The 19,388-nt window shown below is 30.0% G+C and overlaps 1 protein-coding gene and 1 long non-coding RNA gene across 2 annotated transcripts in view; one reads left to right on the forward strand and one right to left on the reverse strand.

The window, feature by feature from the left end:
* LOC139427221 (uncharacterized) overlaps positions 1 to 19,388 on the forward strand; it is a 423,254-nt gene that overhangs the window by 298,138 nt on the left and 105,728 nt on the right. The gene's annotated exons all lie outside the window — the stretch shown is intronic.
* The window catches only part of LOC107449501 (uncharacterized), a 75,459-nt gene that overhangs the window by 7,978 nt on the left and 48,093 nt on the right, over positions 1 to 19,388 (reverse strand). The window contains exons 3-8 of the mRNA XM_043049317.2: positions 17,775 to 17,911; positions 12,573 to 12,700; positions 7,491 to 7,746; positions 4,061 to 4,210; positions 1,651 to 1,717; positions 1,296 to 1,342 (exon numbers count right to left, since the gene is read on the reverse strand). Of these exons, the coding sequence (XP_042905251.1) occupies positions 1,296 to 1,342; positions 1,651 to 1,717; positions 4,061 to 4,210; positions 7,491 to 7,746; positions 12,573 to 12,700; positions 17,775 to 17,911 (785 nt within the window). The remainder of the gene's footprint in view (positions 1 to 1,295; positions 1,343 to 1,650; positions 1,718 to 4,060; positions 4,211 to 7,490; positions 7,747 to 12,572; positions 12,701 to 17,774; positions 17,912 to 19,388) is intronic.

A 19,388-nucleotide genomic window follows, 5' to 3' on the forward strand; every position in this document is an offset into this window, starting at 1 on the left:
GAGGACAATGTAACGGTCATCTCTTGGTGTTGTTTTCCTTGGACGGCCACCACCAACCTTCCGAACAGCTGTACCAGTAGTTTTAAAGGCATTCCAAGCACGGGAAACAACACTTTTGTTGATCCCGAACTCTTCGGCGACACTGGTCACACTACGTCCCTCCCCAAGCTTCCCAAACATTCTTCCTCGAGTAAAGTCGTCTAAATGATTTCTTGAAGACATGTTTCATAAAACAAATCACTTGCACTTGCAGCGAATGCCTTTAACTACGGTGTTCTTCATCCTTTTATCACAGCTTTGACCTGCGCGCCGACCCACAAGGTTTACGTACACTTACATCACCTACGACGCTTTATTTCTAAAATTTGCATACAAATAATCTTTCTACTGAATTACGTGCATATTATACTGTAATTTCATGGCTATCTAATAATTTGCTGGGGAGCTGTGGCCGAAAAACCACTTGTTGCTTAAGTTTTGCACACCATTGTATAAGACTATGGACATTTTATTTTAACTTAATTATCAGAAGAAATAATTGTGTAATTTCGTTAAATCCTTGAGCTCCCCTAGTTGTTTTGAGCAATGTATTTCAACAATTGAGTGACCTGATTGTAATAAAAAGTTTCTAATTTTTTTACATGGTCAGTTTCTGAAGGGTTTAAAATAGCATTTAATAATACTACTATCATAATCTTTGAATAAAGAATCTCAAGGTTACACCCTATTCTATGTCAGTTAATATAGTTACACTAAATAGTAGTACAGTACAGAACCCGTTATCCGGAAATCAGAAAACCGGAAAATCAAAAAACCGGAACGAAATTCGATAAATTTTCCCACCATTTTTTATAGGATTAAGATTATAGGATTTTTCTTTCTTTTTTGAAAGATGTTTACCATACCATCATTTTAGAAATAATCATTACTGTATTACTTCATCGTTTTTTCTTCTTTTTAAGATTATTTCCTAATATTTTTTTTAGTTGGGTTTAACAATAAAAAAACGGCTTTTTGTACCGATTCAGAAAACCGGAAAAATCAGTTATCCGGAATAGCGATGGTCCCGATCATTCCGGATAATCGGTTCCCTATGTATATCTTTGTTACATTAAATGCAGTTGCACTAAATAGCAGTAAGTTTTAGCAGGATGTTTGAGTAGCACGATTTGTCGAAATTATGGTAACTATTCTATTTACAAAGACAAATAGGATAGGGTCAAAGGTTTAAAAATGTTATTGAATTGAATTTAGAATTAAAAGTGTCCATAAGTAAAGTATTGATTGATTATTACCTTCTCCATCTATTTCGCACCGGTTTCCAATGTAATTACCTTGGCACCTACATAGAGAAATGCATATTAATAAAAATCATAGTATGTTATTTAAGAAATGCTCTTATAAACAAAACATTCTCTTATTTAAAGTCTTGGCAAAATACTTACAAAACCTGTTATATCATTCATTAACACATTGCTTAGTGTATCACTAAGCGATTCGTGTTTACATTTTATCTTGAATAACAAACGATTTAAAGATAATTTTAAATGGAAAATAAATAGAAGAGTTATTACGAGTCTACATTTATTGTAAAAACACTGAATAATATTTTAAATTGAAAAAATTTATGCAATGAAAGATAGCACTTACTTGCACAATTTTTGTTCTCGCTCGACATAACACTGGCCATGATAATTACAGTATTCAGATGAACATGCTAAAAAAGGTTAAAATTTCTTTTATATAATCTCTTATATTTTTACAAACTTAAAAAGTTGTTTCTTAATTTAATTTGGTTTGCTTGTTACAAGAAAAATTTTGCTTAATAAGAAAAGATATTGAAATATTCAACTTTTTTTGTTCAACGAGAGTTGAACATATAAAAGGTTGACAAATTTTTCTATTGAATTTTGTAATTGATTTGAGCCCTTCTTCGCTTAGTGTAAATTTGATGAATTCTATTTTCTAATAAGTCCAACTTAAAAAAGAATTTATTTCTTTTTTTTGCAAATAAAACTCACTAAGTAATTTAGTCTTGCGAAAATTGTTAGCAAAGGAATTCGTTATAGACTCATAATTTTGGAAATGTGTTTCAATTTAGTTTCGGAGTAAAAGCATATTAAAGATTTTTCGATCGAAGGGAAAAATTATAATTCTCTGCGTACTCAAGTATATAAAGGCAATTAAATATATAAAACTTTTGACCATTTTAAAATTTCGGAGTTATTAAAAGTGTTTTTTTACACAATCCCGAATGGTTCATAAAAATTACATCTTTTGCTTCAAAATAATCAAAGTTATTGCGTCATAAAAGAGGAGAATCTTTCTGTGTGCTTTTTGTATACCTCTTTAATTATAAAATATTTTACAATATATCTCTTAGTTTACTCTTGGTATTTGTTTTTTTTTTTTGAATTTTTAAAAAGTCGTATTTTTAAATTTTATTTCTCAAGAACTATTCAACCGATTTTGTTCAAATTTTTAATTTTGCCTTTCAGAATTGCAATCTTTAAAAAGATGCAAGAAATTATATACCTTACTATTCAAAAATTTTCAGACTGTTGTCAAATAAAATAAAAAAAAATATTAATAGTTATTAAAAGTTATATTTGCATGGAATTATATTTATGTAAATGAGTTTGAGAATTGAGAGCAAAAATTTTTCAATTCTCTTGAAAATTTCTCAGATATCGCGAAATACGCAAAAAGTAAAATTAACATTAAGGGGTCCAAAATTTGAACCTCTCTCCTTTCCAAACTATTGAACCATATTTTCCAGATTGCGGCTACTTCCTACATCTTGGAAGTCAGAAATTCGAGTCCGTCGAAAAAAAGGTATGTCTATTCAGAAAAAGCACATTTTTGTGTCTAATTTCGTAACTTAAAATATCGTCTGCTGTAATTAGTTAGCATATTTGAGGCATAATTGCCCCTCGAAACTTTAAGAATGAGTCCTAAAACGTGAAAATCCTATCATTAGATCAAAAGCTATTCACTGTGGTCCGTTTTTCATTTTGTGCATTGTACTACATACACTGATTCTCTAAAGCAGGGCTGTCCAACTGCAAGGAGCCCACGGGCCAGAATTCCGGTCACTGATCACCTGGCGGGCCGCAGTTTGAAAAAATTGAACAATAACCTCTTATGTCTTATACAACAACAATTAATAGTTGAATTATGAATTATGAATTATAAAACAATGGAACAGAAGGATTATAAAACAATTTGCTTACATTTTAATGGGAAAACTTTGAATAAGAAGTTGGCGGGCCGCACAATATGTGTTGGAGGGCCGCCAGTTGGACAGCCCTTCTCTAAAGCATCGCCTCAGTGGGAGTGGAATAGATTAAAGGTGTTGTATCAAATAATTCTACATATTCATTTTATTGAGTTATAGCACGATGCATAACATTGAGTTATTCTAATAAAAATCTAAAAATTCACCTCTTAAAAATATTTAAGTGCCAGTAAATTGGCTCAAGCAAAAATATTTTACTTCGCCCATAAAAGATTTGAACTACATATTATAGTTTTCTCTTAACACGAATCTGATTATGGTGTTTCATAGCACTTCCAAGGATGACGTCATAAGTTATCGAGGGCCTCTTGGTGGCTATGAATAAATACTATCAACAGGGGGGATTGGACTCAGATCGCGAGGCGATCCGAAATAAACTACATAGCAAGCAGATCCAAGAACTACAGCACCACCGATCCGAAAAAAACTACATAGCAACTACTGAGAGTTGGTGCGTGATGCGAAGTAGGATGTAAAGCCTCCTAATTTGTAAAATCATTTTAAATTAATTAATTCAAATTAAATAATTCAAATAATATTAAAATTAATTAATTCAAAAAATTAATTAGATCAAATTACATTATTTTGAGAAATTATATTAAAAGTTATAAAATAAAATATATTACATATTGTTAGCGATATTTTCATTATTCAGTTATATTTTGATTAGCGTATATAAATTTCAAAATTAATTTTAATGTTGCAAACTTAAATTGTTTCGCAAAGTGTGATCTGAAAAGAAGCATTAAAATGAATACTTACCTAAACATCTTCTTCCACTAAGTCGTTCATCATGAATAAATGGATCAACATATCCTGGTTTGCATTTGCATAGAAATGTTCCGAAAATATTATAACAAGTACCATCATCTGAGCAGTCGTTTAAATTGAAATCAGAGCACTCATTAACATCTAACAAATAGAATAGTAAAATTTGTGACAAAATTCAACTAGTATCAACTAATATTCCCTTAATATTTATTATAAATTGTTACATTCAGGTCGGAAATTTTGTTCCAAATTATTTGCTACATTTCAAATCATAATAACTCCTGAAGTCATAAATAACTTCCAATGCAGCTTAGTAGATGTACGCCAGAAAAATATAACTATTACAAAATGTGGTATACTGGGTGTTATAACTCCAATGTGAAGTATTGTGTGGCTTTGAGGAGAGCTGCTCCAGACTAAAAGTCTGGGGCTGTATGCTGTAATGGTAATAAGCGAGAGCACATTTCTATTGGGGGTGCAATGGAGAAATGAAGGGGTTGATTGGTTTACTCACGCCCACCTATGCCAGGATGGTGACAAAACTATTAATCTCACACCCCTATTCGAAGTGACTTTTCCTCGTAACCATGGTACCCGCCACGATGCGAGACTGGTGTCAGGAGGAGTTCCCCTGAAAGTCGCACTATAATGAGCTTAGCCTTATAAATGCATTTACGAAAACTGCTAATAAATGCATAACCAAGTAAATGGATAACCTAATAAATGCATGCACTAATGCCATACTGTAACTGTAATTGTGAATAATATAGGAAATACCCTATAAGAGGAAATGAAGACGCTGTATTACAATTTTTACTGCAACTTTTGAAAAACGATAAACTGAGCCAAGGTGCAATGAAAGCTGCAGCAATGTTCACCGTAGTAAAATATCCCGTTTTTGGACATCAAAGATAAATGAATTTACAATGTAAGTTCTCAAGTTATTGGTAAATGTGGAAGAAATTTTTCTTTCTTTCTTCTAAGCAATTAAGCAAAATCAATTCAATACAGGCCAGCACCGTCATGTGGCAAGTTTTTGACACATGACGGTTTTTACCGGTTTATACCATGGTTTTTACCGTCATGTCAAAAACCCCTCAGTCAAAAACGTCTAAAACTGTCAAAAACTCATAGTTTTGGTAAAATAATTTTGAATCTTCTCGAATTTTGGACTCATCAATACTAAACTTAGAAATCGACTGGGCAATGAAAAATGCGCAAAATTAGTCACTTGCTATCGGATGCTTCGGCACACTGACCCCAACTACTGAACATGTAATTTTGTTTGTAATTAAATTTTGATTAATGTGCTTTTTCAACTGAATAAAAGTTTTTAACTTGACAAAATAACAGTAATTCTTGACTTAGAGTTTGTTAGTAGTTACAAGTTTTGTTTAGCTTATTTCTAATGTTTAAGAAATGCCAAATTTTAAATTCTTCTTTTTAGTTCTTGAATTCATGAATAGTTCCAAGCTTTTTTGTTTGTTTATTTCTAACAATTAAGAAGTGCAAAATTTTGAGTCCTTTGCAAATCAAGCTATAATGATAAAAATAAGTACACATTATTTTCAATAAGTATATTACAATATTTCTGTATGAATGTATATCCTTCTATAAGAATACGTGTATATAGTTGCAAAGCAAAATCATTTACAACTTTCATTTATAAAGGCAATTATGTGAAAATAATATATTGTCATCTATATGCCATAAATTAAAGAAAACAGTAGGTTTTGGACGGTAAAAACCCAACCCTGATGTATATATATATATATATATATATATTTAAAAAAGAGGTTAGGTTTTAATAATATTTTATATACTTGGATATTTATTGTCCTTTTTAAGTTTCATTAATGATTTTAGCATACTTATAATTAAGGTACGTATCTGATTACTGCTAAAACATGATTCTGGACATTTTCGAAACTGTGTTTATTCTAAATTTAAAACTTGCTTTCTAAAAATACTTTACTTNTATATATATGATCGTGGCGGTGAAGCGCCGTCGGCGATGTGATCTGCCGGTGAAGTGTATGACGGCCCTCTATTCGCTAGCTGAAATGTAAAAATCCTGAACTTTACGGGGTGAAACTTATTTAAACAAAAGTTGTGGCTAAATCAGAGAACTTGCTTTGGTACACATAGGAGAACGAGAATTTCCGTTTTCTGGAGAATTTACACTAGCTTTTTGTGATATTCCATAAATAACTCCTGTTTTTACGAGAAAATTTCTTGAAATCTGTAGTAAGTTTTATGTGCTTCTATTTTTGACTCATTGTTTATTATTTTGTATTCATTGTTTTGACTTATTGTTGTTACTTATTGTGGAGATATGCAAAACTGCCATCTCAATATTTAAAGAGGTTGGACAATTTATGTGTTTTGTTCAAGTAGCGGAAAAACTATCATAAAATTAACTTTAAATATATTCCTATAAATCGAAGCAAATTGGCAAGTATGGATCTATGATATTTGAACTATTTCGATTTGTTTTTGTTAGAAATAACGTATTTGTTGTTACCTGCAATATAACTAATTTGCAAGTTATGCATTTAGTACTCACTAGTGTAGAGGTAGCAGATTCAAATCCCAGCGTAACATTAGGTGTATTTATGTGAAGTCCTTCGCTAAATTATGCCATTTATTCTTCAATTGAGTTTCTAAGCTATAGTTTATACACATAAGAACAGGCTTTTACGTACTGGCTTGCATATGAATGAGTTACAATAAAATAAATAAAACTGTGAAGAAAAAAATAAATTGCAGCTACAGTGGTAATTTTGTTACCACTTCTTTAAATTTTGTCTATAAAAGACAAACTGAGCTTATAAAGAAAAACATTGACTCCTATTATTCAATGATTTTTGAGCTAGCTTATTTTTAAGTAAAAATTTTTCTGGCGAATTTTATAATGAGGAATTAATTTTTAAAAAAAGAGAACATTAAAAGTGTTTGAGACGGTAGATGCATTATCGATCAGTAGCGAAACTAATTATTGAATAGTATTTTCTGAATACATTTTATTTGCTTAAAATAATTGTTCATTATTATTTATAATAAAAAATAATAAAAAAAGAATAATAAAAAATGATATATAAAATATAATATATAAAATATAATATTTTTTTTTATTATTCATAAATTTTTTTTATTATGAATAATAAAAAAAAGAAGCTTAGAATTATAGCAAGAGTTCAGAATTTAAGGGATTGTAGGAAGAGCTTAGTGGACTTATTAATCAGGGAAAATAACCAAGAGGTGCATCATTATGTTTGAGCTATTATGGATTAGTTTTGACTTCAAATTAGGTAATTAACCTAATAAATAAAATATCCCTTTTTCTTAACCTGAATGTCTTCATCCACTTAGCTCTTCATAAATGATTAAATTTGGAAGATTTATTCATAAGAAATAATACCTTCTATGGCAGTAATGGGACTCATTGGACCTTCAACAAAGAGTCTGCTGTCACCAATATTTTGATTTTTTCTTTTTATTGCTTCGCCAATTTCTTGTCTTAATCGGATTCTAACAGACTGGGCTCTAGTAGATTCTTTTTCTTCCAAGAAAATTGTACTGTTAGCAATAAGCTTTCCACCGATTGGATAAAACATGTTCACTGTCATTCCGTAAAATTGTCGAGAAAAGGCAGTTTTTCCAAAGAGAGTGGTAAGCTGAAGTAAAAATAACAAGAAATCATTTCAACAAACGATATTAAAATGATTTGGGCAATATAATAATAAGCCATAATTGCCTAGGAATAAAAAAAAACAAGATTTTTGGCTGCAATGAGATGTTTTTGAGCTGTTTTCTAGGTTTTTTCTGAGCGATATAAACTGGTAGATTACTGGAAACATTGATGCGCATTGTAAATGTAACAATTGCTGCGCTCTTATGAAACTCAAAAGTCTCGTTTTATAATATTTAATTATCTTACACTAAAATGTACACAGTAAGCTTATATCGACAATAGTGAGAGTATCTCAATTAATATTTTTGACCTTCCAATTTTTTATATTGCGAAATGGAGCCGCAAAAAGGAAGAGTCTTATCTAAATATGTGCTCCTCTTAGTTTGGAAGGTTTTGAATTGAAGATAAAATACGCTATATAACGATTTTAAAAATATACCTCCCTAAATTATTAAAAATTATAAACAAATTATAAACCTCCCTAAATTATTAAAAATTATAAACAAAATTCCTCTCATTATTAAAAATTATCCCTAAAAATGCTATTTTTCAGTTATAAAACCTTTAAAAAAAGTTTTCCGTAAAATGGCACGTCTTATGTAAGGAGTTCCCTCCAGTACGGATTGCTTTTCACCTCCGATTTTTTTAAAGAAAACTTTTTTGTAATTATAAAATCTGCAAAGAAAATGAAGAAAAGTTCTTGTAAGAAAAAGGAGAGCAAGTAAAAGTTTTTTTAAAAAAAAATTACCTTCATTTATTAAAAAATGTATGTATAACTCACACGTTACAAAAAGGCTAATGATGAGTGCAATAAGTACTTTTACCTATTTGGAAGGCAGGGATAGCCTGGTCGGTAGGGTGCTGGGCCCATGTTCGAGAGTTCGAACCCCGCCGGCCGAAGACTCCCCGTGTAGTAAAGTGACTGATGCATGTTAAATCTGTCGAGTCTTAAAAGTTATCCATGTTCCCATAACAAATCAATACCTCTGGGGGTATTGGATTGTAGATCGATCGTTCTCTGATTCAGGTCAAAATTACGATCTGTGGATGAATGAATGGGTGTATGAATGGGTCCGCCCTATAAACGGGTGTGACGTTTGGTGTGGCAGAAGTCGAATTCTTGGCCATAGATGGCACCACTGGAAAATAAGAACAATCGCACCCCCTCTGCCTAAACAGGTATACGTCAACAACAACAACAACCTATTGGGATCATAATGGTTTCAAAACACGTAAAATTTTCAAAATTTTTTGTCAATCTCGTGTAAATATATAAATAGTTGCATATGTTTTCTTTCTGCGTTAATGTTAATATTATTTTGACCCCTGCAATTATTTTTTTATTCTAATCTAGTTTAATCACAATTATGATTAATTTTCTATTTAATTCCTTATATATTCAACCTACTGGTTTCCCACTCATAACTTTACTATTTGGTGCTTGGTACCCCCTCTCCTCCCAATTCTAATCCCACTTCACACTCTCCCCCGTTATGTGTCTCAAAAATCCTACGAATCAGTGAATGCCCCTTAGCGGCAGCGAACTCAGAATTTGAGAACATGTTCCAATGAAAGTTCTCTAAACAAGATGAAGATCTTCACCTTACTGATCAATGAGGCATAATATTCAGTTTTTTACCCGTCTATTATTTGGTAACATCACGAACTTTCGGAAATTTTTCATCCATAACCTAGTGCCATGGAACGACAGAACGCCACGGGCGACTAAGAAAGTCAGAAGTAGTTTACAGAAATTCTTTTTTGATTTATTTAATCTATTTAATTAATCAGTAGTAACTACTACCATGACTTGCAAATCATTTATATTTAAAACAAAAACATTCTTTACATTCAATAGTAAAATGAAAAAAACTAGGCTGGAAAGAGTTGTTAATTTAATAGATCTCTAACCACGATTTACAATATTAGTCGCCCGTGCAGTACTGTTTGTAAGATTACATTATCATCGGTTGGTTGAGACTTTCATTTAGCAAAGGAAGGAAATCATTGATATTTAAATTTCGTTAAATGAATTTACATTTATTCTAGTATTTCCGGATACATTCAAGATGGTCGCCCCAATCAGGTTTAGAGAACGTACGGTATTTTAGAATTTTGTGAGAGCTTTTCTGACAAAACTATACTAATACAATTTTGTGATTAGCATTTTTAAAAGAGTAGCTTAGTGTTATACCTTTGTTAGCCTTCAAATTTTTGAGAAATAAATCTTTCTGTTGTTGTTGCATAATTTACGTAAAGAAAATTTTTTAGCTTCATCAAAAGCAATTTTCGTTTAATTAAACAAAAATAAAAGTAAATTTTTAAAATTCTAAACGTAAGAAAATGTTGAATTTCAAATTGCCGAGAATATAATCTTACTGTTAAATTTTTTCAGAAAAAATCCGTAACAGTTTTAAAAATTTTCAAGTAGAATTTTTCTTAATCTAATAAAGCAAAACTTTTATTTCTCAACTTTTGTGAAAGTATGCTGTAAAATAATACTCTATTATCAAAAGTTTATTAAGATAAAAATTTTTCCGAAATTAGGAATCTAAAATTTGAGATAAAATGTCGAACACTTTTGAGATTTTAAACAATATTCTCAGAATACTGTAAACCGCTCGTAATTTAGATTATTTACGGAATTCATATTTTAAATAGAGCCAGGACAACTATTTTTTAAACGCTTTCACTGCTTAACTTGAGTATTGTTTAAATACTAATTAAGCATTTAATTTGATCCCTTATTTTGAATAATAGTTGTATTTTATAATTTACTTTTTTATATAGAAATAGGTTCTGTTCCTTTTCCCTCCCTTCTAGAAAATTTCAAGGTCATTTTTTTAAGGTGAAAGAAAAGTTGGGGATTTATCTAAGGAAAGCTATAACACACCAAAGTTTGCTGTATTATTAGAATATCGCTGCAATGTTGTGAACATGCTTTCGTTTCCATGGATACAGAGTACACAGGGGGTACAGTCCTTTGTACACAGGGCTCGTACAACCCTTAAAAAGTGGTAATAAAATTAAGAGAATAATACGTTTTCGGATAAGTTTGCACTCACCAATATTCTTAATAGTTACAAATAAATTTTGAAATGTGAAGTATAAAGTTAATAAAACTAAATTTGTAACGTTTTTATTAGAAAATTACCAGCAATTTTTTAATATTCTAAGGACAGTACGAATAGAAGACCTGATAATGTTGCGCTGGCAAAAACATTTGTATATTTATCTCAATCTTAAATTTTTAAATTTTTTAAAAAAATTTTTGTATTATTTTTTTTAGTGGTAGCAAAATTGAGAAAAAATATAAATGTTTTAAATTATTCGTACTACCAAAACAGAATTTAAGTTTTAAATTATTCATATATCAAAACAGAATTTAAGTTTTAAATTATTCATATATCAAAACAATTTTCAATTTAAAGGAAATTTATGTTGGTGTTAAAATCTTTGCAAACATTTATTTGATTGTAGTGTATCTACCATTACAAAAATGCAATTCCAATTCACTAGTATATAAGACATGTTAATTCGATTCTAACGTAAGGGTTTATTTTCATAGATGAAGTTTGACATTGTCGAAAACTATTCTTCTCCCATTAGTGATTTGGACATACCTTTTCATAGATGAAGGTTGACATGTCTTATATACTAGTGAATTGGAATTGTATTTTTGTAGTGGTAGATGCACTACATGATGCTCAAATGGAAGTTGAAAGTTATTTAGTAAGCTTGAGAAAATTCAGCAACTACTTTTCGTTCTTTTCCAGATCGGGGCAGTCCTGTCAATAATTTTCAATACTACTTTAAATATTGTGGGTTGGCCGCTATGTTATTGAATTAAATTTTGTATAAATTAAGTGAATATTTTCTTCCACTGATATGCTTGCCATTTATGCTTTTAGTGGTTGGCAATGCTGTTATATTTTTAAGAGCTTTTTAGTTTTTAAGTGTTTTCATATTTCTTAATAATTATCACTTTTGATAATTGGGATATTTTTTAAAAATGTTTCATACTTTCTTAACAATTATTGAATGAAAAAATATCAGCTATAATGTAAATGCCAGGCCTGCCAACTTTCTACGCTTTTTGGAATTTTTTTTTCTAGTGGTAGCTAAGTTTATGTTCAATGTATTATTTTTTCTTTTATACATTTGATTTAAAGTTATTTTTCACACCACTTCTCGATTCGAAAGATTATAAAATAAGCCACTTTCAGCCTGCCAACTACTAAGCATTTAGCTAAATATTTTATCGAGCGGTAGACATTGTAAAACCAAAGCTTTCAGAACTTTTGGTAATTTTGCTAACATTTTAAAAACCTCACCACGAAAGAGCTAGAATAAAATAGCATTTCATATGAACTTTTGAATCATTTATAAGTAGTGGTGTGGAAAATTAGTTCAAGTGAACTAAAAATAATGCATTAAAACATAAACTAAGGTACCACTAGAATAAATTTTTACAAAAAGCGTAGAAAGTTGGCAGCCGACGCATTGTTCCAGCCCTTTCATGGTGAGACTTTTAAAATGTTTGTAAAATTACCAAAAAATTATGCAAGCTTAAATTTTTAACTGCTTATACACTCCATAAAATATTTTGTAAAACGCGTAGTAGTTGGCGACCCTAAAAAACTATTTTATAAAAATTTTTGAAATTTAGAAATTTTATTACTAATTTTTCTCATTTTTTCACTATGAAAGGTTCCAGGACATTTAGTATTTTCAGTATTGTTTTTCCAAATTGCTTAAGTTTATTATGAAATGATGTAAATTGAACATATTAAAATTGGATGAACTTACCGCTTGTTTCACTTCAAACTCCATAATTCTGTAGTCTTCAGAATTTTTATCTTGGTATTTCGGGGAAAAAGAAATTTTTCGAGTGCCAAATCCATCAATTTTCAATGAAATTCGAACTGCTACTATGGCTAAAATAGAGAAAAATTGAAATAAAATTTAATTAAATTAATAGTTTGTAAACAAAGCTGCTAATAAATAGAATTAATTATTAATGAAGAAATTAATATTATTAATTATTATATGATCATTATAATTATTATTAATTATTATAGAATTACTATAATTATTATTAATTATTATAGAATCATTATAATTATTATTAATTATTATAATTATTAAAATTATTCTATAAATTAATAGAATTAATTATTAAAGAAAATATTTTTAGGATAGCAATTTTTTTTAGTATGTTTTGAAGCATAAATTTAGAAGATAAAAAAACGCTTGATACCATGACAAATCAATAATTCAAACGTGTTACAAGATCTATTAGTAAGGCAGCTGCGTACCCTCCAACGACTACGACGTAGTTCTGTTTCAAGTTCAAATATAGTCATAACTATAAATATTAATAATTTTTCTCATGGAACAAATTGCTTGATAAACAAGAAACTAAGGAAAGCAAATTATCTTTTTATTTTAAACATAGCTTAAAATGCTTGTTTAGGGAAATAGCTTGAAATACGCAGATGAGATAAAGAAAATAAACACCTCGAGTTCGAAAAAAATAATTAATAAGAAAATCATAACTTTGATAAAAATTTCGTTAGCTAATTACAAGGTTGTTTGAATCGGGATATGAAATAAAAGTTTATATCTAGCTTGTTTTCGAAAGGAGACTAAGACTTTAAAAGTTTTACCAGGGCATTTTCTTATCTGGGAAAAATCAAATAGTGGGGAACACTTAATATTTTCTTTTATAACCGTCGTTGAACAGCCGAGATCCAATCTTTTTGGGTTTACGACTACTAATGTTGAACTCCGTAGCCTTTCAATTTTGAATTCAATTCAGACAAGGAAACTCGTGGATTAAGTATTGGGAGAAATTTGCCTTCGTGGAGGACTTTTTGAGGGAACTATCCAACATTTGCTTTGCACGGAGAGGAAAACCACGGAAACCACCCACGGTTAGCCTGACGGTAAGGGAGCTCTAACCCATGGTCCGTCTACAACAGAGGATATTTTACGTCAGCACTGTGGTCGGTGTAAGCCGGATGTGGAATTCGTATCGACTGGGATTCGAACCCGGTTCGCCTCATTGTAAGGCGAACGCTCTGTCCCCTGAGCCATTAATAAATTAAGAATAAAAAAAAAAGCGTTACCTTTTAAGAAATCATCATTGATTTTACGTATAAATTAATAACTGTTAGTTTCGGAAATCGCGGATATTTTATTTTTTACCAGATTTTTCAGCTTTTTCCGAAATACAAACAGGCTTGCCATCATCATTAAAATTTATCTGGGCGCCATTTACAGCCCTTTTTCTATCAATCTTGAAGATTTTTTTAAAAATCTGAGTGTAAAGAAAAACTAAATATTTCGTATTTTAGATGTGTTGCTACAAAAATTAGCAGCTTTTCCTTTAAGTTTTCAAATGTAGAAATGTAATTGAATCACAATTTAAGGCAAAATTTTATAATTAAATTTTGCAATATGATGACCCACATAATCACTGTTGAGATTCTAATTTCGGATCTTATTTTTTGAGTTTCTCTAAGATAAATGCAGCACTAAATTATTTTATTTCATATTTAATAACCGACGTTGAACTGCCTACCCAATTTTATGGGTTTACGACTACTAAAGTTCTACTCCGTCGCCTTGAAATTTTGAACCAATACTGATGGCAAGGAAACTCCTGGATCAGTACCTCCAGAGGTATGATTTGTTATGGGAACATGGAGGACTTTGAGATTCGACAGACTTAACGTGAGTCTTCGGCTGGCGGGGATCGAACCCATGCCCTATTGGACATGGCGACAAATTATTAGGCGCCAATGTTCTAAGGTCAAAACGCGTCCTTCTTTTAAAAAGATAAAGATCGGTAACTAAATTATTTCATTCTTAAAATTTTATCTGGGAGAAACAAATAATTTATTTCCATCTTAATATATTTATCTATTATTGGCTACTCTTACAAACGTTTTGTAGTGATGTGAATTTTATCTTTATTAAAAAAGTGCTTGGGCATTTACCCTAAGATTAACTTCATAATTTCTTCTGTTAGCTACCACTAGAGTTTAATATTTGAGTAATTTAGATCAATAGATATATATTAATATTTTGTGGAAAAAACAATTGCTCGTTTCTCTAAGATAAATTTCAAGAATGAAATAATTTGAATTATTTAAATGACGGAAAATATTTCTTGGGATCTATGGTTTTTGGAAAATTTCTTCTAGTGGTTTTTAATTTTGCGTTTTAATGTAAGGTTCTTTGTTTCACAAATTTTATTTAAAGTTATTTTCTACACCATAAAAGTTCTTCATATTATAACCAAATCATCCATTTAATTGCACCGCTTCTTACATGAACCAATCTTACTAATTAATACAAAAATATTAATTTCGGCAGCGCGGCAGGTAATGGACTAAACCAGGAATGTCAGTTGTGCCACTCTTTGCAAAATAATTAAATAAATAAATAAATAAAAGAAAAATAAATAAATTAATACATTATTAAGTAGTAGGAACGAAATTAAAAACTAAAACTTGCAAATTAATTTTACCATAATTTAGTGGGAAAAATAAATTTTAATCAAGTTTCCTAAACGAAGAACCATATGCAAAGTCACAAATTTTGGTACCGCTAGAAAAAATTGTCCATAAAACAAATGTGCAGTTCTGATTAAACCATGAATTAAAAGCTTAAAAACGAGTCGTCGAAATTTCGTCGTATCATAAACTGTTTCTTCATCAGCTTCTGATCAGGTCATGACAGGGAAGTGGCTTAGCCGCTTACGATGACCTTTCCGGCAATGGGTTCCTATGGAATTTTAATCCTGGTGATGTACCCAAACTCCCCTAAAAATTATCACAACATTCATGCTATCCTCTGTTATATATAATGCTTTAAAACTTGATGAATACAACCCCTCGTTGACCAGAGCTCAAGTAAGGTTTTAATTGATTTTGATTCTTGTGAAGAAATTCACTATTAAAACATACTACAATAAGCATTAAAGTGTATCATTTTATGTAATAAAATAAGTTAAGTGAATTTAATTCATTTAAAAAAATGCTTTATCTCATTTATGCACACTTTTCATAATTAAACCATTTCAAAAGTCAAATGTCATTCCCAGAGGTGGTGAAAAACGAAAACTTTAATATGTTTTTTTTTTAAATTTTGGCAAAAGTCTTTTGACTTTGATTTATGAAAATAGGTTTGCGACCAAAAATGTAGACTAATAAAATTCAAAATTTTATTAAAACTTTTCAGAACATACTTTTTTTAGTTAACCATTGAAAGTAAAGAATGTTTTCGCTTTAAATAGGAATAATGTAAGTCTTAGTGGTTGTTACGAATTAAAGAGATAATAAATAAATAAGAATGAATTCAACCACTTTTTGCATTTTTAATAGCTTGTGGCATCCCACTTTTGCAACCACTGTGAAAAATATTTACTGACTTAGCGTAAATTCCGTTGGATGGTATGTATAAAGAAGATTGTATCTGACAATAGCGCGCACCAAAATGTTACCTTTTATGTGATTGAGTTTGTTGCATTAATCACAGTTATTAATACTTTTGAAGCACACGAAAAAGAAAAGAGTTTTTCAAAGACGTCGAGAACAAAAGTAAAATCAATTGTAACATTTTTTAGTTAACTATTTTCAACTAATAAAAAATCTAATATATTATTAGTATTAATTGACAGACGAGTAAAGTAGACTATCCTCTACCAGAAAAAATAAATAAATACCATATTTTAAATCTTATTATAGTAGTTATTAACAATTTTTGACAGTCGTGCACTTGTTACAATTGTCCCCACTTACGTGGTCAATTGTAACAGTTCTTAAATTCAACTAAAACATATTTAATTATACATATTATCATAGTTGTGATAGATTTTTTTATTCATAAAAATAGTAGTGATATTTTAGGAGTCAAAATAATAATGAGCAGAGACCTAAAGGGTTAAACTTTTAACTTTAAGGGGTTAAAAATTTCAATTTATGCTGTGAAAGGTGACAAATAAAATAATGCACTTGCAACATAATATAAATGATATAGGAAACTATTGGTGGTTCTTAAAGAGTTAAGTAATGGTTTGTAAACATAAGATAATTTATTTTCAGCTGTTACAATCGTCCATTCACTTATTGTTACAATCGTCCCCAAGACGCCATTTCAGATTCATTTGTTAAAAACAATGCTAGTTAATTAACAAAACCAATTTTTGTTTTATTGAAATGTTAATTAAGGTATCCACTTACATATTAGGTAAATAATTTTTATTTGTTTAAACAAAATTACTTTGTTACAATGTAATATTCCAGTACCAAAAAAAGTACTTACGTAGCGTGAAAATATCCTTTGTGATGTAACTCTTTCAAAAGTACATAAAAATGGTTGACCGGCAGGGGTAATTAGATTTAACATGTAGATTTATTAAATACACCTTGTGCGCCACCTAGGAACCAAATCTAGAGCCCGACACTCGAAATTTTTGCTCTGTTACAATCGTACCCTGTTACTATTGACCCCACTCTCCCCTATTATTATATTTTTTAGAGAGGAAATATGATTTTGGTGATTTTCGCAGCAAGCCATCAAATTCACCGAAATTGATTTGGTTAATCAACGCAACTCACAAAATGCTGACATGCATGATTTCTAGGTATTCTTTGTTTCACGTTTGCTTTAATGTTGTACTAGATACAAAAAAGGGGAAAAGAAAAAAATGAAAGAATAAAAAAGAAAAGAACCGAGCACAAAAAAGGAAAAGGAATACCATTTTAAATGTTTTTTTACAGCTCTTCTGCCTAAGCTATTGGGTCTATATTTTCCAGATTGCGGCTCATAATTCTGGGATCATTCGTGGAAAAAAAAGCATGCTTATTTAGAGAAAGAACGTTTATGTGTCCTAACTTCGTCAGCACTTATTAATTAGCGTTTCACCCCTCGAACCATTTCAGATGATGAAAATCCGCGAAAAAGTAATTCAGTAGTTATAAAGAACTCAGTAATACTTACGAATGCATGGTCCTCGTGGGTAGGATCTAGCATAACCTGCTCTACAATGACAAGAACTTATTCCATGTTCTGTTTTACATGTTTCATTCACTTTTACATCACAAGTTGAATCATCTCCAACAATGCAAGTGTCAATTCTAATGGATAAAAAATTAATGGATTTAATCATATCATGGGTTTAATGGAAAAATACGTAAAAAAGGTTATAGTACAGTGTTTAATGCCATTAACAATCAAATATTCTTTCCGAAACATGTCCGCAACTTTTTAGTGACTAGCACCATTTAATTATTGTTAAAACATATATATTTACCTGGGAAAATTTACAGAAAATTTTTATAAATTATAGCTGTTAATAAATATTGTTATGACGAGCGGACTGTGTGGGGGTCAGGGAACTGACCGTGCATCGGAAAGGTTTTGGGTTTGAATCCCGGGCAAGGCATGGATGTTCTTTCATTCTCTGTTCCATCTGTCCTCACTGTGGGAGCAATGGTGGCCCACTTAATACTGTGACCCTGAACGAGTGGCCAACAAATCTGCCCTGTAAATGCTTGAATTGACGAAAAGTTAACACAGGGGGCCAGTATTTACAAATAGTGTACTCCTTCAAAAAAAAGTAGATAACGATTAAAAACGTTTTTAAAATAAGTCTTACCAAATTTTATTTAACGATTTAATGATTTTAGAAAATTAACATTTATCTAAGAAAAAAAAGAAACCTGAATTACCCGTTTTGCACAGAATTTTAGCCACGGATTTGCCCGAAATCGATTTGCACTTAAAAAAAATATATAAATTAACAAAGAAGTTTTAGTAAATTTATTTATAATAAGATACAATTTATTCAATGAATTTATATAGAATTTAATCACTTTAGTCGGGTATCCATTGTTTTTTGAAATCTAATTTTGAAAAAGTTTGTCTATTTGTTTTCCGGATAAATACATTACTACATATTCTTTAAATTATATTCATTTAATTAAAAATGGTATTTAAATAGATGTTTTTAGATACATTAGAATTCCAAGCAATTAGTTTATTTATATTAAAATTAGAATAATTTCTTTTATCGTATAAATCAACAAAGCAGATATTTTCTTCTTTTATAATTAACTCTTTCAAAATTTGATGAAAAGCAATGGATACCCAACTAAAGTTATTAAATACTATCTAAAATCATTGAGTTAATTGTATGTTATTATAAGTAAATTTTCTATTTTCTTAACTTCTATTTTCTAACTTCGTAAACTTTCTATTTACTTCTTGTTTATTTATACATATTTACTATATGCAAATCCATTTTGGGCAAATCCGTGGCTAAAAATCTGTGCAAAATGAGCAATTCATGTTTCTTTCTCTGTCTCTTTTTTCTTACATAAATGTTAATTTTCTAAAATCATTAAAATTGTATAATTAAACGTCAATCCTATTAATTAAAAACTTCTTTAAATTATCCAGTATAACATTATTACCTTGTACACATCCATTTTCTTGCCAATTCGTGGTGACTAACAAATCAAAAGCACTTCAGTACTGCTGTAAGAATGAGCTATAAAACAAAATCCCTCTATTTACGCTTTTAGCTCAATTTGCGCTTCTGTTTTCATACTT

The sequence above is a fragment of the Parasteatoda tepidariorum genome, chromosome X2 (genome assembly GCF_043381705.1).
Source record: "Parasteatoda tepidariorum isolate YZ-2023 chromosome X2, CAS_Ptep_4.0, whole genome shotgun sequence".
Taxonomy (NCBI): domain Eukaryota; kingdom Metazoa; phylum Arthropoda; class Arachnida; order Araneae; family Theridiidae; genus Parasteatoda; species Parasteatoda tepidariorum.